Genomic DNA, 26584 nt, shown 5'->3' on the forward strand with positions numbered 1-26584 from the left:
TCACCATTAAACAACAACTTTTGGTCAGGTTTATCCTTTATATTTAATTGGGAGAAAGTGTCAGAGTGATTAATAAACACATTTCATTTTCCCTAACACTGATGAATGGCTACAGGGGTTTTGCAGAATAAATCACAATGTGCCTGTACAGTCGGCCTCTCACGCACACGCACAGCAGAGAGGATTTTCCAGCCGGCTTCTAAATCTCGGCTGTGATCTTTGCTGCCCAGATCCATTAAGGGCAATTTGGTTAGCTATACTTCGCCTGTCGACAGGGATGCAGGACAGTCCTAGGGCTGTTTTAGGTTACCACCCTGTGATAAATACTCCTGGCAGGTATTACTGCACTACCTTTACATAACTGTCCCTTAGCTACTAAATGAATCACCAATAGATAAACATTAAAGATCAAGTGAAGTGGAAAAAAGAGGTCTTTTTGAAGCATTATTTTGGATTCATTCATTGTTGCAGTTAAATATTTTCAGTCACATTTCATGTCACAGGATATGTATCAAAATGGTATTTTAAGAATATTCAAATTTTAAAAAGCAATTTGTTAAGAGTTAAATATTATGATATGAACTAAGCTGCAATTTGTTAATATGCTGGGATAGTTGAAAGCTTGCAATATGCACACTGTAAGTATTTAAGTGTCTCCACTAATATACATTCACAAATATCTTTTTTTTTTTTTAATCACATTTCAGGAATTTTTATGAAAACTAAATTGCATACCAGTTGCACATGCATTTCGTTTTTCTTCCCTGTCATATACTTTGGCATGAACGTTTTTTTTACTTATATATATGATATATAAATAAACATTGAATCACATTAACTTGTCGAAGATCAAAGTTCTACCAAAATTATAATTAATTTCAATTACATGTAGTTGTAAATTAAAACGCTAAAGCTTAATGAGGTACTGTTGTTCCTAACCACTCATACATTGGAAATAGAGTTAAAAATGTGTGGCTTTTCATATTTTCCTCCTAAAATGTGAGTTCTATGAGTTAATATGTTTGGATATCTCGGCCTTGGTTAGAGATACAGTTTGATGCACTGTATAGGAAAATTCAAATCTTTTAGCAATGACTGTAAGGCTCAAATATCATTTTTAGCTGCTGAAGATAGTGACATGCAAAACGGACCTAAAAAGAAATTCTAGAGCTCTTTTAAAGCTTCTTTAAAAACATCTCTAAACCTTTATAAGTAAGAGGGTTTTTTCCCCCTCCAACCTGTATTTTGAGCCAGTTGTCACACTGAAGGTGATTCATTAAGTCCTCCTGTCTAAAGACAATCTAACTGTCACTGGCAAACCCGCTTACTGCTTTCGTGAAAGGTCTTGTTTTCATGCTGGGTGGACATCTGCCTCACTGTAGAGTTACACAAGGAGATATGCCATGCACATATGCCGCCTAATGGCATGAAAACTAAGTATAGACCTGTCTTTGTCTTTCATGAATCACTTTCAAGACAGGTTTTTTATTGACCGCAATCCAGTTATGATTTCTTTAAGTCCACCTATACAGTCTTATTACTGAGGCATTGGTTTGCAGGAGAATTGGATCTATGGTTTATTACATCTCAATATAGTAAACTGGGGCACTCAAAGTATTGTATGTGGGTAAGGATAAGCAGACAGGCAGCACAGACTGCAGTCACCCCTGTACATCCAGGTTTGAGGTTTTCACATCAACTTACAGAACATAGTGTATCTGTTTGAGTGGGCCATGTGTTTGCATTCAGTGGGACCTTGATGCTGACTAATCACAGGGCCTCTTTTGACTCACTGTGTGATTCACTTATACTCATCAGCAAATCAGTCCCACTGATGAATATATCACTGCCCCTGCACACCAACATTGCATTCATTTTTTTCTGCAGATATGCTGTATATGTTGTAGATGGAGAGCCAGCAGCACAGTTGTTTCAAATCATTATAAAAGTAACAATTACATAATTCGTGAGTAGTCTATTGATAACATTCTATAATCTATCAGTTATTTGTTGACACTTTCAAAAAAATGGCTTCATTGAGCCCAGGGTGGGTGACATTTTGAAGCTTTGTCTATTTAAATGTTTACAGTTTTCATTCAAAAACACTAAAATGATCATTCAACTGACAAAACAGATAGTTTTAGCAGCTCTGTTGAGTATTTCAAACTCAAGCTCCAGGGGTTTAGCTGTTTAGAGATGTAAACTCCAAAGATCTTAGATTAAATTCTCTGCAGAAGTTTGCTTTTCTTACATAGCCGCTTTTACTGGAAGCCTGCTTTTCAGGTTTTATAAATCAAGTGGTGTAATCTGTCTTCAATAAATTGCCTTCCTCCATCAGAGGCGTGATTGATTTTTCCTCTAGCTGTTCCAAAGTTAGTCTTGATTATTCTTGCTAAGGGGTTCCTTTTTCCTGTGCCCCACACCTCTGAAAAAGTACCAAAAAACCTGCTGAAGGAATTTGACACTGTGCATTTATTTGACTCGAGGTAAGCAGCATTATACCGAAGCATTAGCTAAATAACCTCTATTCTGTATCTGCCGGTATTACTCCAGTTAATCAATTTCTCTTGGTGAAAAAGTATCAAGTTTGATTACCTCACTGACGGGCATTGGGTCTGTACAAAGTGTTGCACAGCTTCAGGAAGCTGCTGGGAAGCTCAGTCACGGGCAAAAAGAGTGGGAAGCCATAGCCCTGACTCAGGAGGCAAATGTATTGCAGCGTAATACATTTGTATTATGTATTTGCTACATAGATGGAGGAGTGATTGAGATCCTCTGATCACCATAATTCATGCATACACTGTCTTGAGTCACTGGCAGCAGTTGAGTTAGCAAACTACCCAGTAATATATTGGTTTATTTATTAAATGCAGATAAAAATGTATATGTAAATAAATGAGCATTCACTAATTTTTATTATACGCTCATTTTATTGGAAATAGACAGAATATTAACCAAAAATCCAGAAAAAAATACATCACATGAAAGTTATGAATTAATTTGCACAATCTTCCATGAAGCTCCAGATTCAATATATTTTCATTTCCGAATAATCTCCCAAACCGCACTTCTTGCTGATGGTCTTGTAGCCCATTCTACCTTCTTTTGCAGGTCTAAAGTCTTGTCCCTGACGTCCTTTGACAGAAAAATCTGAGAATGGAAGAAGCTGATTTTGTGAGCAGGTGTGCTTAAATACAGTAGATCAGCGGTCCCCAACCCCTGTGCCAGTCCGTGAGTCGTTGAGCCTTGGATGTGAAATTTATGGTTTTCAGGGTTTTTATCGTTATCTTGGTTTCCCTGGGTCTTTTCCCGTGTTGTAGTTGTCTTATTTTGAAAGAAATATTTAGGCGTTACCATAGCAACCAGAGAGCATTAAAGGGCAGAGAGGAGGATGTTACTCTCAATTTTGTTGGCGCATTTTCAGGAGCACGCTGCTAATAAAGTTACACAATTACACAGTGAATTCACGTTTATTATTATATTTACAAGATACCACAGTTTTTGTCTTGGTCATTAAAATGTTCCGTGGCACAAAAAAGGTTGGGGACCGCTGCAGTAGATGAGATCAGAAGCATCTGTTGTTGAGTAATTGACTGATTGATTGTAATGGAAGCCAGATTTCCAGCTTTCTTGTAGGACATCAAATACTTATTTCACTCAATGACATGAAAATTAATGCCTAACTTTTATGTAATGGTGTTTTTCTTCTGACTGGTTGGTTGATGTTCTGTCTCCATTAAAATGAAAAACCATAAAAATTTGAAAAATTAGAAATTCAGCAGGAGATCAAATAATTATATCCCCCACTTTCCCTGAAGTTATTTTAAATTCCCTAAATTGGATGTTTAGCAGCTGATATCAGGACATATTAAGTCCCTTAGGCCTTGAAATTTGAGTCCAAGTGCTCACAAGTAACCACAGTGAAATAGCTGAGAGTGAGTTTCTTGGCCGTCTTGAGACCAAGATCTGCTTTGTTACTCGTGAAAAGGTCATCTTGCCCATCTACAGAAACCACAACACATAAAAGGTTGCATTTAGTTCAACCATCCAGAGGATCATATTATAAATATTCTTCTCATTTACTCTTCTCTACCTTTACTGATAGGCCAAGCAAAAGAAGTGGAAGAAACTGATATGGAAACCTCAAAGGTAGGATGTATCTCAAAAGACACACACAGCAGTGATATTGTGTGGCAGTTTGGGTGTGAGTCATGTCTTTAAGGACAAACAGTACTTTCTAGCACATCATGCAGTCCTTCATTCTCTAAATGTACTTGCCTATAATATCATGTTTTTAATAATAAAAAAAAATACTTTCTTAACATAAAGACCTGCAAGTTATTACCTCTGAAAATGCCATGCTCAGGTCCACCAAGAGAGGGCACTGTTTTGACATGTCTTAAATCCCAAGATGCATTTCTGCCTTCCATCAGCCTCTTATGGTCCTCAGATTTCACAGTGAGGAAGATCCAGGAGCAAAACTGCTGTTGCATCATTTAACGATCATCCTGATCCTGATCATCATTTCAGGAGCGCAACCCAGTTATGTGAAACTGTGCTTGTTCTTGCATCCAGAATCTAACTACCCAAAAGCCTCGCTGAAAGGACATGGCTGTAGGCAAACTGGAAAGATTAAAAAAGAAGTTACACGCCACTGATTATGCAATATCAGTTTATTAGTGAAGCGAGGTTTTACTCAGCCTGTCTATAATTGCGCAGTATCTTCTATCTTATTTCCTAGTGTTTTGGGAGTCACTCACTCAGGACTAAATGTCAGAATATCTTTGTTCCAGTTCTGCTTCTTGATTAACTTTCTCTCGAGAGTCCTTTCCTGGCACCGCCGTATCCCATTCTTATCCAGTTTATAATAAAATTTCACAAGTGCTTAAAGCATGTACCGTACATCAGAATCAATTCCCTGCACATGATTATTACCAGCAGGAGATTATGTTGTGAATAATACCGTACGTTTCTAACGACCAAGCTGATTTTTATGAAAGTTAGTTGGAGCATTTGCGAAGAAATTCCTCATAACACTAAGTCATTAGAGGACTCTGTCCCTCTCCCTTGAATTTGACTGTATTGATGTAATCCACTGTTTCCAGTTTTCACCCACAAAATAGGCTTGTTGCGTAAATAAAAGAAAGATGAAAAAAGAATTGAGAGGAGTGCATCAATGCAAAATTGAGACCTTGTTGTTGCTTTGTCACCATGAGTGACACAGATCAGTTGTGTGGCTCAAAATAGCTCAAACGTAGTTGTTGAATGCCTTATTGACGACAGCGGCATAGCAACGAGTAGTACGCAGTGTATGTGTGTGTGTGTGCTCAGGTGGGCCTTAGCATTTTGTTTCACGGACTACATCTGCGTGTTTATGTGAAGAAAGCACCCAAGGTCCACATGTGGCCCTGAAGCAGCAGTTTGGGCTGCTTCTGATGGTAGCAGGGTCGTCTCTGGCAACAGCCCTGACTGACTAGAAGTGAGGGTTGTCGGGGAGGGGTCAGTCAATATCTCTTCACCCAATACCTTATCTCGCCACTGCTCTATAGCCAGAGTCCTTTCATATAAAAATAGCATCCCTCACTCAGCCTTCAAGCTTTTGCTTCAGAGCGGACGAGTGTTTGCACGTCATTGGCACCTAAATACCACTGATAAACGCGCTAATGTAGACCGAACGCCATCATAGGGTGGACACCAGACTTCAAGTTAAGTTAAACCCAAGCAAGGACATGAGCAAGAGCATAAAGACACAGATGGGTTATTCTTTCACTCATTGGGGGCTATGAGTGTTTCCAATGTTGAATGAGCTCTCTGACAAAACCTCATCTGATTGTGCTGGCATCCACACCACGGCATTTCTCACTTCTTAAAGACAAGGTCATCTGGACCTTTTTCATACACAGACACAAAGAAAGATGTTGGTGACAGTGAGAAGGTTTTTGATATTCATACCAAAACAAATCAAGTACTGATAATAAAAAAAGGAACAGAGCTACTTTAATCTTGGGTATATATAATGAAATATTACTTTCCAGTAAATGGAAAGCACGGCTTCCCCAGACGACTCTTTGACATTTCTGTCCTTAGACAAAAGTGTCAGCAATGCAGTGTTACAGCAGCAGCTAAAACCTATACCGTACACTACTGGATGTGGACTAGATCTGGAGAGATCAGCGAAACCCGATCTGTGTCATGACATCATTTTTCTGAATGGCGCATCTGTGTATTTGAGGAGCTCAGGGTCATGGAAGTGATGAGTCACTGATGTGGTGCATTAGAGAGTAGACGTTACACTTTTCTGTTTTTTTTTCTGCTGGTAACTAAATGACATCATGATTAGTGAATTCAATTGTTTGAACCTCAAGGAGTCACGATTCGTGAAGTCAAGTGTTTCAGACCTCTCACGCAATTTATTCCTTCAAAGGTCAATGCACTTCATTAAAAGCCTCTTAAAAGTTGCCAGGTAGCTGCATTTCAGCCAAAAGAGGTGTATTTTAACATCATGTGTTAGCAAAAGTTTCCAAGCTAAAATGCTTTTTCTGCTCCATCCATTAGTCAGCTGTACCATGGATGGATGGATGGATGGATGGATGGATGGATGGATGGATGGATGGATGGATAATCCCTAAAAAGAAAAATTTAGGTTGGAGGCACTTCTCCGTTCTAAACACATATAGAGATCCATAAGAGATATAAGATTTTTTTTTTTTTTTTTATAAACTACACAAGAAAAAAGAAAGTGTAAGTCAGGGGGTTTTCAAAAAGATTGAATATCAGTATCACGTTCCACAATTTTATGAGTGAGGCTGCCAATAAATGAAGCAGCATTGAGGTTTATCATAAGCATCTTCTTAAAGTACTCAGGATGGGAGACGAGCAGAGCTCACACAGTGGCTGCTAAAATCATTTTAAGCATCATTAGCAGCTTACAGCGGGAAGGAGATTGAAGACCAAGCACAGTAGTTTAGTTAGTAGTAAATATATTACATAAATATATTACAAGGTGTCAGTTTGCAATTTGAAGATGTTTGAAACACACTCAGTAATGACCTGAGGAAATATATAATTTCTACTGATGGGAATGACTGAGTGACACCATCAGATGTCCTCCATTCACACTGTTAGTGGGAGTGGAGCTGCCATCGATCAATTTTATGAAAAGTTAATCAAGAAGTACAATGGGCCCAGATCGGTGCACAAATCACGCTTAAAGGTTTTTCGCACACAAATCAATGATTTATCAATATTTTTTTCAGACCAAAATTTGTTCATATTTTCCCCAAAAAATGTCCCTCTGACCAGTGAAGGCCTGGCAGGCTTAAGACATGCAAAGTATTAAGTGTTCAACAGGAATTCTGCTACTAGTATTTTCTTGTTATTGTTATTGTTGTTGCCTTTTGGTCATTTTTTCAATGCTGCCTAAAAGACCATAAACCACAAAGTGCTTAGAATTGCAACTAAATAAAGCAAAAAAAAAAAAAGACACTGAATATCAGAAAACCAAACACTAAAAGGAAACGTGTAGACTTTTATCTTTTCATTTAAATCTATTCCAGTATTCCTTATCTGATCTCACCCTATGTTAAATTGTCTATTGTCTAATAGTCTAATTTTTTGGCACTATCCCAGGGAAGCTGGAGAAACTGGATTTTCCTTTTCCCCTATTGCAGGGAGTTTCTCATCTCCAACTGACAGATCACGCACTCTTTTGTCCTCCACCTGTTTTCTTTTTTTACTTGTAGTCTGTTAGTCTCTTCTTACCTTTCTTTTTCTCTTTTTTTTTTTTACTACCACAGTATCTGTTTAATTTTAAAACATACTTAGATCCTCTGTTATTTTAGTCTGAGCCATGCTTTTTCATTTGTTTGTTTTATTTGTTTTGTTTTGTTTTTACTCTCATTACTCCCATGGAACCACTTTTGTAACCTTTGTCTTCTCTGACTTCCTCTTTGGACACAATAGTTTTAGTTCTGCTAGTCTGCTTCACATATATGTAGCTGGCACAACACTGTTGGTTCAGAATGAATCTGATGTACTAACAAGTGCACAGTGATAAGAACAAAATAGGCTGGTGTGCACGTGTAAGAAACCTGACGGTAATTTTGCGTGCACACTTTTTTGTGCAGGGTAGGAATGTTTCCATGCACATGTTTGTAAATGAAGGCCAATATCTCAAAACCACGATTAAGCTTTACTGAAGCTAAAAAATTGGACTAGTCTACCCATATTGTTTAAAAGCTGTTACCTTACAAACTAGGCTATTTCCATGTGTTTGGGGCTATTTATCAAATATTCAAACTGGTGTTATTTTTCACTATGTTTTGCTGAAGAACAGTGAAATGATTTGAAATGAAATTATGGATAAAATCCAGATTTAGATCATAAAAGAAAAAGAACTACAACTCTACCAGACTCCAGCTACTATGTTACTGTTTATAATGTGTTGTCTACTTACTAATCCTCAAGCCTACACCCACGTTGTTGTTTAGGTTTTTAATCCCAAAATCCCGTTCTCCTCCTTTTCTCTTCTTTGTTTAGTAATTATGGATGTGTGCGTTGCAGGTTTGTTTTAAAAGAAACATCGACCCATTTCCATCTTGCTTGTTTCAGCAGAAACAGGAAGTGGAAGGCTGTTTTTGGGGGGGGGGGGGTTTAAAGAGTGCTTTAATGTCAGCACGTGCAGTACTTTGTTCTTTTATTCATGGCACACGTGCCAAGCAGGCAGAAGGCCATCTGTACTTTACTTTATCACTTTGTGGGTCAACCTGATATTGAACGTGACTGTCCCTTTGCAGTGTTGCTTGATTCTTGCCATTAAACATAAACATATTTTACCATTGGATCAGTCTGGTTTTCCTTACACTACTTTTATTTTTATGTCAGTGTTGGCCGTCTGCATATTGTCTCTTTTGTCCTCCTCGGTGCGATGCCTGCTGCTTGTGTGTTTTCAACAGAATATTAAATTTCACTAAGCCACCCTGAGCTGATGTTTGTTGTGTGCTGTTGTCCGATGTTTGCATCTGTTCAGACTTATTCTTACTGTGAGACGTTGGCTGTGTCCCCGGCTTATCTGTTGCTTCTGTTAGTCGTGCACGTCAGCTTGCATCGCTGTGTCATCATCTCATCTCAACATCGCTCATATGACTTAAGGGTTTTATTCATTCCTCTTCACATTATAATCATGAACGTTTAGTAACGTTTGAGTTCACATACTGACGTTTTTTAATCTCTATTTTTCACTGATTTGGTTTTCATCTTATTCCAAATGTAATGTTTGTATCTGTTTGTCTTTTTTCTTCTTCCTTCAAACAGCAAACTACAAAGAAATGCTATTGTTGATGTGTACCCACGTGCATATACGATGTACGCCTGTGTTTGCGGGCTGTAAAAGTGTGCTCTCTCTCCCCACGCTGTGACCTTGGGAACTCAGATTATCCAACATGGTCAGTTAATCGATAAACAAAACTGTCAGCTGGTCACGTGACCACCAATTCCCCCTCTGTGGTCACAGAGTAAAGATGAACGTGGGAGGGTCATCCATATTGACAGAAACCAGTGCGAGAGTAATCCATTCTCAGCTTCAGAGTAAGAAATGCCCTGCGGGCAGAATGAGTGAGTCACACTCACCACACCATCCAATCCCACAAGGCAGTGTAGAGGGATTAATGCAGATTATCTGCCAATGCTATTCTTAGATATAAATGAAAAATCTCTGGATCAGATTATGGTTCAAGGAATGCTAAAAACGAAGCTGAGAAATCACATGACCAGTGTTTTGCAGACTTACAAGGACCTACTATCCGTAACGCCTATTCAATAAAATACTGTATTAGTGTAAATAAACATAAAATTTTATGTCTTTGGGTGAAAAAAGGAAATGTTGAACACATTATTTATTTAACATTTAAAGTTTATTTTAGAGTTTATCCTGACAATAAGTCATTTTTCCTGATCCCATATTGAATACTTTTATAATAACACTTTATCTGAACATAACAAATATTTTTCTGCAGAAGACTCAGCTACTCAGTGACCAGCAGGTGGCGTCGGTGAGACTCAAACAGTCAGTGACTGTTTGAGTCTTCACCAGAGGAGCTGTCCTTTCAGCACCCCGTGTCTCCTGTGTCTGAGCTCAAGCCCTGTCAAGATTCAAACTACAGATACACACGAAGAAACCTGTGATGTAGAAAAATCAATGAAGTTTACAAAGGCAGCAGAACTAGTAAAATGTCACAGAGACCCATCTGGTGATAGTGACAGAAATGAACAATGCATGCTCCGTGTTGCAGTTGCTTTACAATAGCTGGGTTCTGCTTTCATTAAAGACTGAAAGCCTTGGCAGGTGACATCTCACTCCCTAATCTGTGAAAGACTCCCTGGAATTTTCCAGAAATCATGACCGCCACTAATCTTACATGGAACATATTCACATCATAATTTTTTTCATTATTTTTATTCTTTTATTTATTTAGTTCCCTGGGTTTTTTTTAGCAGTCTAAAAAAAGGTGTGCACCATATGGCCACTGTGTGAGATGAGTCTTTTTATTTGAATGAAGTTCAAGCTCTCACAGCTTTATCCTGGGAGAGCGATTAGAGTGCTCTCACCTCACTTCCTTCCCTCTTTTCCTTTCCTCACTTTTTGCCCCTTTCTCCACAGTCCTATTGCATTCACATTAGCTGCAAATGCTGGCTAACAGTAGAGAAAGAGGCTGTCCATCTGTCTGCTCTTGCCCACTCCTGGTGAAGCGATGAAAGTTGCACTCACTGAGCGTTGTCACCGTGAGAGTTTTTCATGATAAAAGTAATCACAGTGGGGTCTGGGGGCCTTTTGAGAGTGAGCAGCTGCTGTCTATTCCCTCTTATAGTCATGGAGCACAATTTGCAATCCTCTGAGATAAGACATGCTCAAATGTGCAAAGATGAATTTATGCTGCTGACATATTATAGACATTAGAAATTATTTGCCAGACTTCTGTAAAATAATGTATAGCAGCTCAGTATCATTCACAAAACCGCAAAAAAATATAGATTTTCAAAAATCTTGCATGCTTACATTATTCAGCACTTCTTAATGTGTGCATTAGCAACCACATACACTCACAGTAATCCACCAGTTAGCAATCTCCATCCAGAGACGGTGTATGGGTGCATGATGTAGACACAGATACCTGCTAAGTAACGTGTTAAATATTAGAAGCGGTGAAGGTTAACTGATTTAACACAATATGCGTTCCCAAATACTCGATATAGAGATACAAGTTCTAGACTCACATCTGAGTAGATTATGATGTTGTTCCCTCTCTCCTACATATAACTTCTGATTTGTTACAGTTCAGAGCATGATTGCATTGCCATAAATAGATGAGTTGTTATACTCCGCTGCCACGGCTCATACTTTAATCAGAAATCTCGGTGGCGTTAATGCAGCATTATAGCAACACAGGAGTTTTCTATGTGTGTAGCGAGGTGTTGGCTTAGAACTGTCTTTAACTTTGGCCTACTGGCTGTGACTGGAGCATATTAATGTTATTCACAGACTGAAGTACTCAATTTTATCTGTATTATCTGCGTGCTATCATTTTATTTATTGGTCAGGCATGTGCTCACTCACGTGGCAACATCTACATTTTAGAAATCAAAGTGAGTGATTGAAGGTCAGTGGCTCAGGCTGAGTTCAATAATAACTTATTATAACGAAACTGTGCTTTAATAAAACTGCTTACACAGTTTAACCATAGGTTGTGATAATAAAACAAATGTATTCAAACAACAGAAAAAGACATCTCTCCAAAACAAACACGTTTCAGTAAAATAAGAGGTCTACATTCGAATCAGAATCAGAATACTTTATTAATAATTGAGGAAATTATTAGAATTGTTATTCTAGATCTTTAGAGCATGTGTGTGTTGCATCCGTTATGGTATTAGTCACCCCTAATGAGGTGTAATTCGTGTGCAGTGCTTTAAGAAGATTAAACAGGAAGAATGGGCTGCACCTTCACCCAGCGTCGGTGCTAAAGTCAGTCATAGTTTTTGATGACAGCTTCTGTTAAAGTGAATGATCAGCTGCTCTCTGAACCCTGTGGCCTCAAGTGATCCAGGGAAGAGATAAGCGGCTACTTCTGTGTTCAGTGGACCGCAAACTTGAAAGCACGAAATACTCAGCCATTCGTTTATGTGTCCTTTTTTTGTATTAGTGGCCTTTGCTATATTTTACAGCCATTCAATGGTTGCGAGGCACAGACTGTAGTTCAAAGATGAGCGAGACAGATTTGTCACTCCACATTTCTGGATATTTTCTTCAGAAAGTTGAGTTATCATTTATAGATCGTCAACCTGCTGCTCACTGATATAGTTTAAGATTAAAATGACTGACCTCACTGAGCTCAGTGTTATGATGTTCATGCGCTAAGCCTAATGGGGCGGAAATAATAACATATGATTCTGAAGGGGACCAATCGCCCTTTTTCTCAAATATCCTCAAAATGTCCCCACCGTTTGTTGGTAATTTAATTAAAAGCTTTTGATTTTACTACTACCACGCACCAGTGCCTGAAAAATAATGAGCAAATGGAATCATAATCATAATCCCATAACTAAAATATACTCTAGTTTTTTGAGTGGTTTGTTGCTTTAGCTTAGCAGAAGCTGCTGCTAAAAAAGCCACGTGTAGGTATAATAAATGTCAAACACTGCACTTCTCTCAAAAATAAAACTACAAATCTTTTGGAAAACTAGAATAACAGCATAATACACTCACTGGCTAGGTTGGATAGCTCCCATTATTTGTTGACTGGGCAGTTATTGCTGACAGGCTTATGAACCCAGCACCCAGAACTATCCCCCCACCAAATAGGGCAGTTTGATTTAAAGTCAAGTTACTGCAGTTATAAAACACTTACTAGCCAACTAAGCAAACTGAGTTACCATGAAGGCCATTGGATTCATCATGTGTGCAGGCCACATAGCTATAAACACAAGTACCCCACTACACTCAATGCATTAAGAGATTAACAGGGTTAGCCGCTGACACAAATCAGGGGTGGAGACGAGTACGAGAGGAAAGAATTGCAGCAGGTTCCCTCAAATAATGCTGTTCTTGTATAGTCGGAGTTGAGCACAGGGGTAAATGCAAAGAGGATGTTATAGCAGGAGCCTACCACCCTGCTCTAGCCCTCTCTGCTGGGCTAGTTATGCTTATCTTGGAGAGAAATAGAGAAAGAGAGCCATCTAGGGAAAAGGACAGAGAGAACAGGAGGGAGGGGGAGGGAGGGTAGAGATCCTGCGCCTGCTCATAGTGAGCACAGCAAGTGCAGCTTTCATCCGCAGCGGAGGCTGAGGCAGAGAGAGTTAGAGTGAGCGAACAGAAGCTTGAAGCGACAGTGTGCGAGCCTGATTGAAAGCCGACCAGGCTTTAAAGAAAGGAGCAGCAACTAGCCATGTTGGCTTTTATTTGCAATCACTAGCCCTCGTGCTTCTGCTGCATGCTGCAGCTTGCTTTGCGAATGTTGCAGTGCAGGTCACCTCCTTCTCTTTTGGGAAAAATGAGGAACCCCAGGGAGGTGTGAATTTCTGGCACAAGTGCTCAGCACTGCGGCATCTTGATCCGAGCGAAGGAATGTAGCAGAGAGGTTGGAGAAAGCCGAGAGGATCATCCATCCAGACTTCGGTTCCCGACCATCCGTCAGCCTGTGCGTGTCTCTCTTCCCTTCTTCTCCCTGTGCATCTCTCCTGGTCTGTGTATGGGAGGTGAGGCACTGGCAGGCTGTCAGTCAGCATGCGGCGGTGTGAACGGGCAGCCCAGTGCCCACAACACGCTATGGATATCAGACACTCCTCGCTGTACTAATGAAAGGCTTCAAGCTCGCCTGGTAAGAAAAGACAAGGAGATGTGGCACTCCGAATGTGTGTGTTTGAAATGTTACCGTTATTTCCTCCCCCAAATAGCCGTGAGGCTGTCATGAATGCAAAGCACAACCCAGTCCAGCATCTAGATGTCTGGGCTATTTTCTGGTATTTTGTCCTCTGTGGCTTTAATAACATATGTCATCCTAAGATGACATTCTCTTTAATGAGGCTTGATGGATGTTTATTTAGCTGTGCTTATTAAATCGAGCACATATCCGTCTGTCTAACACCTGTGTATTTCTACACCCTTATGTAAATCGCTAGAAACTGGCATGTAATGAGGGCTAGATCAGGACCAGTAAGCTGTGACCAGAGCGTGTGCATCCGGTGGGGCCAGTGTGGTGTAGCGTGTTTTTCCCGCTGTGACTATAGCGACCCTGCTCTTCTCCCCTCTGGCTGGCTCAGTGTGAAAGGAGCAGCTGAGGAGAGACACTCACGTGGCTGCCTGGAAAAGAGCATGCACATGCTCCCTCGGTCTCTCCGCGGCTTTCGCTCTCGCCTTCCCCCCTGCCTGTTTTCCTGCTCCTTCCTTATCACACATAGACACACAGATTCAGCACCAGCAAGTGATTCTACTCTCACTTTCTTTTCTAGCCTGTCTTGCTGCACTGTGCGCTCCCCGTGCACTCTTCTATCGTCCATCTTTTTATCCTCTCCTCCGCCTGTGTTTGTTTATGCTCCTCCTCCTCCTCTTGCTTGATATTTTTAGAGACGAATTACGGCACACTGCAGGAAGAAAAAAAACTGGAGGGGGAGCAGTTTCGGCAACGTGCGTCCCACTTCCTTCCTTCCTTCCTTCCTTCCTTCCTTCTCACTTTCATGAGGACTTCTTCTCTTTCCTGCAGGACGTCTTCTTCTTTTTTCCTAATGTCTCTCTTTCATTATCTCTGTTTTCTTGCGTCTCTTCTCTTTTTCATCTCTTTTCTGCTCTTTTCTGCACATGCTATTGATGTCTTTATGATCTGTTGCCTGTTTCACATTTATCACTGAGATGATTGAGCACTAAACTCACTACTGTCAGTATTTATGACACTATTCTCCATCCTTCAAGGAGCAATCTGCTTTGTAGGCAAAACAGTGCAACCTGCAGGTCATTCCATACCACTATCACTTCATTTTGTTATTAAGGTTATAAATCAGGAGCTGACACTGGACATGCAGTTCTTATTAATATCAGTGGGATGAGGACATATCTGCACTCATCAATGTATTAAAGAAATCCAGTGTGGGGTTTGTTGATTACTTACTAATCAGAAGACATGGAATAGGGAAGAAGAAGAGAGACAGGATATGTGCGCACATGTTTGTGTGTGTGTGAGAAAGGGAAGGGGGAAGGAGGGAGATTGCTCAGGATTTGACGGTGTCCGCAGTGTATGGATGTTTGCTCTTGGTATGACATTTGGCCTGACTTAAATCTGCTCACAAACACACACACACACATTTACTCGCACGCAGATGTGCACATACAGCCAACAGCAGCTGTAGCAACAAGGCACTGACAGCAAGCTAGAGCTGGAGCTTACTCACTGCACGTGGCACGAGCCAGTTGTTGCTGCAGGATAGGTGGACAGACTGTGAGTGTGCAGACTCACATACAGAAACGTGTGTGTTTTGCTTCGCCCCAAACATGTCTAGTTAGTTGTTTAGCTCCTCTGTCTATAATGACATTACTGATCGTAGATGGCGAATGCATGTCCTTCCCCTGCTTCGCGTCATGCTAAGGCAGCAAGTGGCATTGAGGAGTCGTTCCATCCACGACTTGGATTTGTATTCCCCTCTGCGGCTGTGGAACAGAGCTCTGTCACTACCTCAGCTATCTGCATGTATGTGCTGTGTCCGTATACACTGCTGTCATACACAGAGTCAAAACAGCAGGGATATTTAGATACTCACACCTAGCAAAGCATTTGCATAGATGCTTTAGATCCTCATGTGCATACATAGAATCCAAAGCTTCGGGCAGTTAATATCCAGTGCTGAGCTCTCTGGGCTATTTTAGGCTGACTTGAAAATTGTAGCTCCCAGGCCTCTGTACAGAGAACGTTTAATTTAGCACAGTATATGCATGGTGTTAGAGAGAGAGAAGGAAAAGACTGTGCCTCTGTGTGAACTGCTGATTGTCCAGCTGGTCCTCCAGAGCCATTAGAGGTGTCAGATGTGATCAACCCCCTGCATTGAAAACAAAAGCATGAAATGTCAAGAGACAAGATTTTGTAAGGAATAGGTGCAGCATCTTGGACCCAGCTGCAGAGTCAGAAATAGACCACTGCACCAGCAGGCAAGGCCACAGTGGACTCCCAGGTTTACTACAGGGGGCTCCGCAGTGTAGAGAAACTGCAGAAGGCTTTCCCGTCCAGCCTCAGCTGATTATCTCCCTTTCTCTCTTTTGTCCCCCCATCCCCCTGTTTACTTATTTTATTAGTGCATCCTTGCCACAAGCCATTTGTCATCACCGATTATACTCTGTACTGTTCCACAGGCTGCATCCGATGCAGCAAGCTTTTTTTGTGTCTGCAGTGTGAGCGGATATGATTGACGAAGCCAGAATTATTGATTCACAAAGTCAATGAAAAACACAGAGATGGTTACATAACAGCACTTAGGGATATAGGAATAATGCATACATTAGCAGTTCAGGGTTCAGGTTACCTAAGTAGGAAGGCTAGGAAGTTTGGTTATATGTGAATAAATAAGGAATAACATTTTAAAAGACTTTTTTATATATTTATTTCTATATATTTTTATATATATTTCTGCAATCTTAACGGCCCCACAGTCAGTAGACTATGAATATTTCAGGAACCAGAAAACTGGTTCATATACACATATATAGCATATACTTTCCTCTTTCGCCATCAGCCTAAAAACAGTACCTTTACATATGCATCTCTCACAAAGCCCCTCTAAACAAAGAGACTATATATTTTATTAGACTGGGTCATGAAAGTCTTCAGGGCACACACAGTGGTAGCTATAGATGCATAATCCGCAGTAATGTGGAGATGATGCATATTTGTGTCTCTGACATGGGCAGAACCGTGTAACCATGAAGGACTTGAAAAATTTGGCATATATTAGAGAGATGAAATATCCAGATTGACCAGTGAAGTAAAGTTAACATTGATACAATGGAGATGCTGTATTTTACAGCATTACCTCAGTCAGGTGGAGTAGTTATTAATGTATGCGTCCATATGCACCAGGTTAAATTCAAACAGGTTTTAGGGAACTAGTGTAAAAAAGCTTTTGTTTAATACTAACTGTCAGTAAATAAGAACTTGTGTTTCACTTAAAACCCAGAAAAGGATGAAAATGTACACACAGAAGACGTTTGTCTAACAAATCAAGTTCTAACAGTATGAATTAACCTTTTATTTTTTTCAATGTAAAGATCACATTCGAGATCATATGATTACTGGGTGTTGGAAACTGTTGCTTGAAGAACTGGTATTCATTGATTATCATCTTTGTTTCTGTAAAACGAATCAATTGCTCGTATCGGCTTAACTTTAGGATAGAAGTGCAGCATAACAGCATGAGAACACCAGGGAGTTCCTGTGTTTCTCATCAAAATATTTAATTACATATTTCAAACATTAGTAGTAACACTACTTACTTATTTGACTTTCAAACTTCAAAAATACTTCACTTTGTTTCCCTCGCCCTACCTCCTGCCCAGAGCTTTGTCACCCAGCCTGCTTCCGCCTGTGTATCCCTTGCAGATGGCAGCGGCTGTGCCACGTCCCACTGGGACAAAGTGTCCTACAGGGGCCTAATCCGGTTGCCACTTTCCCGTCCCTTCCTGTCCCTCTCTGACACCTTGAGTTCTCAAATTACCTCATCAAGCTGTGGTTTGGAATTTAATTCGGCATGTTTAATTATATCAGCGTTTAAAACAGCTCCCTGTACCCAGAGGTGACAGCTTCAATAAGAACCCAAAAATTGTTACAGGCCTTCCTATGTTAGGTTGTCTCACAGAGAGGATAATTAAGCATTTTAATTAAGCCTGGGACTAAAGTCATGCTTGTGGGAATAGATTGAAATAGTTTTAGGAAAGGTAACCTATATAATGCCCCGCATGTTGTTGTTTTTTTTTACTGTGTGGACACACTGTACATTGATGCAGAAAGTGTTATGTCAGTCTTTCAGTCTCCTTTATTTGGTAAAAAAAAAAACCAAAAAAACAAATGGAAACACCGATCATCAGCTTGAACTCTTGGGATGTTTTTGATTGCTAATAGCGTGTTTAAATACTGCATCAGCACCCCCCCCCCCCCCTTTCTGACTCACGAACACACCACCCTCCAGCTCTCTACTTCTCCCTCGACTTGGGAACGTTTCAAGTAGCGGTGCACATGAATGGCTTGACAGGCTGCCATGGTAGCTGCACGGCCGACACAGTCAGGCTGACAGACATTTCCGTCCCAGCGAGGCATCGTCACATTGGTGTCGTCATGACAACTCTGTAAACAGCACGCCTTCCTCTCAAAAATCATAGGAGCCTCTAACGTTTGTGGTGTGTTTTGCGTACATCATCAGCAAAATGAACTGTATGAAATCAAATGAATTGTTTTTTAAACCTGTCAATCATCATTACGTAGCTGCAAAGGAGCAGCTACGTAAACACCACACACTACCATGTCTGTGAGTGTGTGGTCAATTTGACCATCTGTGTATCCCCCGGGTTCAACAACAATGAGAACAGAGGTTCTCTAAGTAGGTCACTTGTTGGTGTGAGTCTGGGCGGGCTTATCACGGCACACAGTAGTCCAGCTCAGTGGACCAGCTCCCTTTGTTCCACAGCACAGCTCCGCTGAGCGCTCCCACAGAGGCAGCCAGCAATGCTGCAGCCCCAGGGTCAAGTCTTTCCAGCAGCACAGCTAAAGGTTCAGTTTGCTTCTTTTTACAGACACAGAGGTGATTACTGACTGCGATAGCCTGCATGTGTAAATGGCTGTGAATGTGAATTCATTACCTTAAAATGACTTTTCCTGGCATGTGTGGCATGTGACAGGTTTCTGCTGTTGCAAGCTTATTATAGTCTCACAACAATGTGCAGTTAGAAGTAAATCATAGTAATAATTAATAAAGTAGTAAATATAAACAAACATTTTAGGTTTCACATAGAACAGGTTCACCCATAATAATTAGAAACCAGTTGTACCTCATTAGGGTTTCATTCCAGTCCTATAGCCAAAACCTTGCATCTGTTTGACTTACATGAAGGTGTAAATATGTCTAATTCGATAAGTTATAGATAACAACAGAATTTTAATGGCTCACAAAGCTGGCATGTGAATGATTGTGTGATTTTGTGTTCAGATATTTTTCCATTTTCAGTTTATTTAAAATAATGTAATCAGGTAATTATTGTCCGCACTGTTGCCTCACACCAAGAAGGTCCTGAATTCGATTCCGACACCTGGCTGCGTGGCCGGCTTCCTCCCACAGTTAGTGGGGTTAGGTTAATTGGTACATGGTTCGCTAATCCCAAACCCACCAGCGTAAATACAGTTATACTGTATGCACGTTTAAAAAACTAGAAACTGGAAAAGAAAGTCCAGTATTGATAGTATTTAATGCTAAGCAGAGGTAGGAAGCACCAACATTAGTTTAACATTGCTATAAAAACTAAATGCAACAAAAATAACAGAAACAGGCTTTAAAATTTCGAGCAGGTCGTGACGTCTATGAAACCTGTGACTAGTTTGTGAGCTTAGATCCTGGAAGCATCAGACTTGGGTGAAGGGAGGGGACTGAGCCCTTCTACACATGAACACATGAGATAAACAGGAATGCTGCAGCACCCTGTAGCAAAATGGCCGTATGAAAATGGAACTAGTGTGACTATGAGTCATCACTGTGATCAGTTTAATGGGATTTAGGGATGGTTTATTTTGTTATTTACACATCCACTTCTCCTGCTGTGCCATGTGAACTCCATAAGAGGCCAATCTGTTTTTGTAATCTTGTGTTTTTACCGTTATGACTCAAACGCCCATGTATAAAATACCAAATTTGTAAAACTATGCACCTTTATATTCTGTAATTAGAGCTTGAGCATGCATTAATGAAACATCATTAAAGTATAATGTAACTGTCTGCAAAAATAATGTGCTTTCACTGCTTCGGGGGAAAGTACTGTAAGTTCATGTGAAGTTTAAATCAGCGATGCCTTTTATATTCAGGGGCATGTTTGATTATTGCTGCACTCTTTGCTTTAAAATGCAAAACAATCAGAGGTGAGATCAAGTTCAGGAAGCACTCTCCACTACAGCAGGAATGACTAATGACAGGCGTCGCACACGTGTGTTACAATGCAAAGTGAACTGCTTGTATATCTGCATTAAAATGGATAGCAATGATACAGCTTCTTATTTTAATCTTTATTTATTCATTTGACCATGAGACAAAGTGGAAACACAGAATGCTTTAGGAGCTATGGAGTGAAAGTTCCACAGATGAATCGCAGGTTAATCCTAAATATTTGTTGGACACATACAGGGAGCGTCAGCAGCTATGATTTTTTTGAAATATATGAATTTGGGTTACTTCTAGTATTAGAAAAAAAACACCGTGGCTTTGTGCATGTGTGTGGGTGTGAAACATGAAATGTGTTTACCACTGAGAAATGGGTGGCTCATTATGCGATTTCGAAGGAGCTTCCAGTGTAAAGTGACCTGAATGCCGGTGATGTCAGCCCCTCCGATTCATGAAACACATGAATAATTGAGGAAGAAGCAGGCTCAGTGCACCGGCGCTGGGCAGAGATGGAATGCAAAGTGAAAGCCATCTCTTTCCTCATTAGCTCCGTCTCTGTCTCTCACCCGCTCTCGCTCTAGCCTGCCTCGCACATTCTCTTCTATCTATTGTCAGCCTGCAGCCCTGAAATTCTGTGACCCAGCAGCAGCGATCGCAAGAGGAAGAGCCTCGCTTGGATACTAGGAGAGGCAATAAGCAGACAGATGATCCAATGGCTGAGAGAGCAGAGGAAGAAAAAGGGGGAACGGAAAAGTGCAGCTTGCTAAGAGAGAACGGGAGCTTATCAGCCCGTATCTGACAAAGGAGAGGCGAGCGCATGATAGAAAGAGAAGAACGAGGTCTGATATCCTGGCTTCGGTGGCTTCTCTCCATCTGTTGGGAACAAAATATGTTTCCTTTAGCTCGCTCTGCTGCGTCTGCTTCCTCCTTCTTTACCTCTCATCCTCCTGGCATGCTCCGGAACTCGTCCACCCTCCTCCCCTTTATCCCTCATCCCTCTTTCCTCTCCTCCCCACCCTTCATCCACCTCCTCTCTCCTTCTTCCTGTTCCTCATCTAAGGCTCCCGCTGCGTGAATGAAGCTGATTGAAAGGGGCTGAGCGCTGCGGAGTGGCTCCCTACATGGCTACAAGCAGGTTAGTTCTGGGAACAACTGCCTGCATACCTGCCTGCATTCAGACAGACTGACACGGAGCCGGCATAATGATGAGTTTCCCTGCTTGGATCAACACGTTCTATTTAGAAGGAAAATCCTAGGAGGATGAGAGCTGCATCTCAGACCACCAATGCGTCTTCTTTGGCAGGTGGTGTTAAGGGCAACGTAAGCTGGTTATTAGGAGATCAGAGCTGGCTGGGGAAGATCAGTGGCTCTAAGCCTGCTGAAGGAAATCACCCAGCCTCCTCCTTCCATTTTTTTTCTCTGTCTCTCTCACTCTCACCTTGTTTTTCTCCAGCTACCTTTTCTTTTGCACGGAGAGAGAAAAGAAGTGCAGTGTGCAGTTTGTGGGATGATCCACTGGGTGAACAGCTCATCACTGGGAGCTGCCTGCGAGGACATGGTGGTGTTTGAGTGTGTGACGGTGGCCAGCGAGGGCTGTCGCTGCCTTGAGGGCTGCTGTGAGGAGGTGCTGAGGGGCCGTGTCTTTCATCAGGGGTATGGTGGATTCTGTGATGCATGCGTTAGTGTCACTGTGCATATGCAGGGGGAAAAAGGGATGGGTGGGGTAGAATGGTTTTGGTTATGTAATCTGTGCATTTCACAGGTGCATTTAAATACCAAAGTGGTTTATTTTGTATTGTTTTGTAGATTGTGTTTGCGATGTCACTATTTGTATCAGTTTCGGCAAGACAAAGCGAGCTGTGACGTGCCTGGTGTGATTAGTGGGCATACATACTGTGCGTCCACGCGCATGCCCATGTTTACTTCTGCTCCTGTGTGCTCAATGCGCGCATTCCTGGGAGCGCATGTGCAGTGGTTGCTAGCGAGCGTGGTGCTCCTCATGGTCCTTTGGGAGCAAGCAGAGCTGAAGGACCAATGCCAGATGGGTATTTTCCAGGGTCAGCAAAACTGTGAAAACAAGTGGGGCCCATGGAAAGGCCCGGAACTCTGCTCTATTGTGAAGTTGAGCGTTTGGACAGCTTGAGCCGGTTGGATTTAGGGCTTTAGAGCTTATTTAAAGAAAAGACTGTAACAAAGTGGTGCAAACAGCGAGCTTGTTTCTCTTTCTTTTCTTTTCTTTTTTCTTTCACTATGAGCACAAGAACTTGACCTATTGTGAATGGCTGGCACGTCAAGATCCTGTGTGATTAACACCTTGAAGTCAGTTCTCTGGGGGTTTTTTTATGTAACTAGGCAAAACTTTAAAACTGGACAACAAAAATCTTGTTACTCATCTCGTTGTATCATCAAGTCTTAGCTCGACTCAGTCCAAGCTACTGCTCAGAAACAACAAAAGCACAGGAATAAGGCATCCTAGTCTCCATTTACTTCATGTACATTGCATTGAAACATTGCATTGACAACTGCAACTGCAGATAAGACATCTTCAGATCTCTTATCTGCTTAATGAAATAAACAAAATACGTTTTGAGTTTTTCATTTGCATTTAAAAGAGTCTGAGCATTAAAAAAAGTCTGCAATTATTCAACAATTAATGTAACAGTTTATCAGGTCTCTTGAATTAAAGCCGAGCCTCTGCGCTTCCCTTGGATCTCAGTTCATTTCAATTCCATTTGCTGGGATACAGAGGCGAAATCCAAACATTTCCGGGGCCAAGTTGTGTTTGTACCTTCAAGTTTTCTCAGATGCAATGTGAATAATCAATGTTTAAATGACAGCTGTTTGTTTGAAGACACAAACACTTGCTTAATCATGAAATGTACAATGACGGTGCCCAGATGGGTTGTGAGGTATTGTCTGTCACATCACCATCCTGCTGTATTTTCGGCTCAGACGGCTTCTCTGACTGCAGAACTTGAGTATATTTAGCCACACACATTGAATATTTAAGCCATCCTGTCCACTGTTGCTATAGCGATCTTCATTCAAAGTAGAGCTGTGTTTGAGCTTTGTAGTAGGCAATGCTTCAAGTGATATGTTTTTGGGGTTTTTTTTTTAAACTGATAAATTTCTTGAAGTTCTCTCTGTGTGTATACTGTATATATGTCACTGAATATAAGTGTACACAGCAGCCTTCAGGCCACTTTATCATTGCCACCCTATGACCCAGTAGGGACTCTTGCCCTATTTTAGCTCCAATACAACCAATAGTGCATATAAGTTTGCAGTGTTTGTCATGTCTGTTACATACGGCATTTTCATATGACGTCATAACTGTAAGAGCCTTGTCTATTAATCTACTGCCGAACTCTGTGTTTGACATTAATCACACTACATACTAGCATCCAGTGATAATGCTGTGACAGGTCCTCGCTTTGTGTCTCAGTGTTGTGTTTCATGAGGGAGTGAAGAACAAAGCAGTTGCGACTGATGCTTTTGTCCACTCTTCTCCAGGCTAGCAAAGGCTGCATGTTCACTCTGTCCACACTTAGCCCGCTGGTTCAAAGAGCAAACTCTTGTGTGAATGACCGATTGGGTTCAGTCATTCATATGCTGATGACGGATTCAGTGTTTCCATTGTTTACTGCCGTGTATCTGGAAGGGAGAGGTGATTCGTGCATTCCTATTACTGAAAACAACAAGTGGGGGTCCCTGTACATGTTTTGCATGCGGGGACATTATAAGAGATGAGCCACGTCTTTTTTTGTTATCTCTTCTATTTGCTAGTTTTGGTTACCCCACCACATCTCTCAAACTTAACATGGATTCACGTGAATTATACTCTTTAGGCAATCCTTATAGAAGCCATTATCTTTATGTATTGTCTATTTTTGTTTGGTGATGCTACATTGTAGCTACATTGTAGTATCCAAGCATTTGGACTTTTAGTATAATTAACCTTCATAGGACCAGATGGGAACTCCATCCAGTCTTGCAGCACTAGTCCAGACCTGCTAGTGTGAGAGTGAGAGTGACCAGCCTAGGATGTGACATGCAAAATAACACGACATGAACCCAGTACATGCCCATGCTATAGTATTTTTGGCCTATTTGTGCTATTTATTTTTTAATTAATTCAACAGGATGCTTGCATAAGATGTCGCAGGCACATAAATGCTAAAAACGGGTCATTTTTACATATTGCTAGGTGGTTGCCAGGCAACCTGATGGGGTAATACAAATTATTCACAAGGGGTTGTCATAGTGGGTAGCTCCCTATGTTGGATTTGGCAGATTTTTTAATGAAGCCATCAGGTGTCTGATGGTGTATAAATTAAGTTTTGTGGACATAAATAAAATGTCTTTATAATGAAATAAAAGGATGCAGGTGCATCAGTACTGAAAGCAGCTCATATAAGTTGCCCATTGCTAGGTGGTTCCTAGGCAACATGGTGATATCATAATATCTGATATGGAAAAGAACTTAAAGGAGCCTAAGATGCACCCGTGCGCCAGGTTTTATCGCTCAGCTCCTGGCGATGTAGGTGTTGGAGTTGGCGGACAAAGAAACAAACAAATGTGCAGACTGAGATTTTATGTCTTACAGTAAAATGCTCTGTTTGGATGCAAAGACACGAAAACAGTATGTTTTATCTGTATTATTTGCACAAAAATGTGTTTGTCTGCAGTTATGAGATCATTGAGAACACAGACACATGACAGAGTGTGGACTGTCTTGGTGCAGGTTTGGTTTGCCATGAGATTCCAGTTCTGTAGCTATTGTATTTTGATATATATTGTTAATACATCTATTTGATGTACCTGTGCTCTTCTAAGGTTTGGTACAGTGTGCTACTTGCACCTTTTCTGGTTGATATTTGTGTAATTGGTGACAGCTGTTCTGATTATAAGTCACCTGTCCCAGTCAAGGGGCACATGGTGCACAGGATGCTCATCTTAAATTGTATTTTTGTGCATCACTTGGTCTTACACACGTGGTTTCAGTCATGATTTATTTATGCTTTCACATGAATTGTTGAGAAAATACTAGAATAGGGTGAACTAGTTGGGAATTCACCATGTGTCACAGCCTATTACAATAAAACGTATGATGGTAATCTGTCTTAAATTTGTCATGGATCAAATACGATACATTAGTGAGGAACTAGTATATAAAAGGGTCTTGTATTTAATTTTATCTATATTTTTGTTCTGGAATTCAAACACACTGAAGAAGACCCAGCACATAGTACAGTTTTAAGGGCCAAATTTAAGTAAGAGGGTTTGCGTCCAACCCAGTAATAAAAAATAGAAATCTGCCCATCATGTCTTCCCAGAAGTCCCCAAAACACAAATGTTCTATCTGACCAAACATAAAAGACGTTCATTGAACACCTTTGTGCTTCATGTTGGTTTACACGTCCACCAGCAGCACGGAACACAACAGCCGCCCCCACCACTTACGGCCATGTGCCACAGTTTGTGCCATTCTCCATCCTCCTATCATCATGTGCAGTTGCCCACAGGGTTTCCCACAGTGTTTTGTAGCCCAGACAAGAATCTGCTTACATCATAAAAAATGTATAACCTTACAAAACCACCCATTCACCTTTAAAGAAAAGCAGCACAGGTGTCGTTCTGAATAACCAATGTCATAATTTCATTGTCTGTTCTGATTTTAATCTAGTATGTCATCCTTTATTCGGAAATTCAGCAGGTTATGGGTTGGGTGTTGCCTGTGCTAAAATCAAAGTATTTGCTTGATTGTCCCCCAACGTCCAGGTGTGTCGTATATGCACTTAACTACAAATCTTCTGGCTGAGACAGAGATCGTACTGCACGGTGCATATCAGATCAGCAAGCTGCAAACTTTAATAGCATGCATCTTGGCATGTACAACGCCAGAAGTTAATATGAAACGCCAAAAAGCACAAGAGGGAGCGTGAGAGGCAATAAAAATACTCATTAGAAAGCTAAACTGTAGCTCTGCACTAAAATCTCATGTGGTGGTCCTTTACTGTTGGCAGAAATTAATGTATACTTAAAATTCTAAATGTTTAACAATTAATGTCTTTTAAGGACAGCTTTCCCTTAAATGTATTCTTAATGGCGTCACTAAGGAATACACAATGTGCACTATACTTAAAATGATCATCGACTGAAAGAACTGAACTTTAGGTAATCATATGTATTGATGTCAGAGGCGTGCATTATTTATCTTAGTGAGTCAACAGATGTGAAGGCTCTGTGATGTCCTTGTCTTTTAAAATCAAGCAGCCATTGGTACAGCAGCATCTGACAGTCAGACAGAAGCTGTCATCACCGCTCTCTATGATTCAAGGCTCCAAGTCCCAAATGTAACGGTAGATCAGTAATTCATGACCACTAACAGCAGCCATCGACTGACGTAATGGCT

The 26584-nt window shown here is 40.8% G+C and overlaps 1 protein-coding gene across 17 annotated transcripts in view; it reads left to right on the forward strand.

The window, feature by feature from the left end:
• The window catches only part of gramd1bb (GRAM domain containing 1Bb), a 109553-nt gene that overhangs the window by 62815 nt on the left and 20154 nt on the right, over positions 1-26584 (forward strand). Inside the window, exon 2 of one of the 17 annotated variants that reach the window (XM_026193671.1) lies at positions 4106-4149. The exons of 13 other annotated variants lie outside the window; for them this stretch is intronic. In XM_026193671.1, coding sequence (XP_026049456.1) covers positions 4106-4149 — 44 coding nt within the window. Of the gene's footprint in view, positions 1-4105; positions 4150-13293; positions 13872-19261; positions 21305-21344; positions 21823-26584 lie in introns of those variants that run through there. 3 more of the 17 variants (XM_026193673.1, XM_026193674.1, XM_026193668.1) reach the window with 3 other exon arrangements.

The sequence above is a fragment of the Astatotilapia calliptera genome, chromosome 14 (assembly GCF_900246225.1).
Source record: "Astatotilapia calliptera chromosome 14, fAstCal1.2, whole genome shotgun sequence".
Taxonomy (NCBI): domain Eukaryota; kingdom Metazoa; phylum Chordata; class Actinopteri; order Cichliformes; family Cichlidae; genus Astatotilapia; species Astatotilapia calliptera.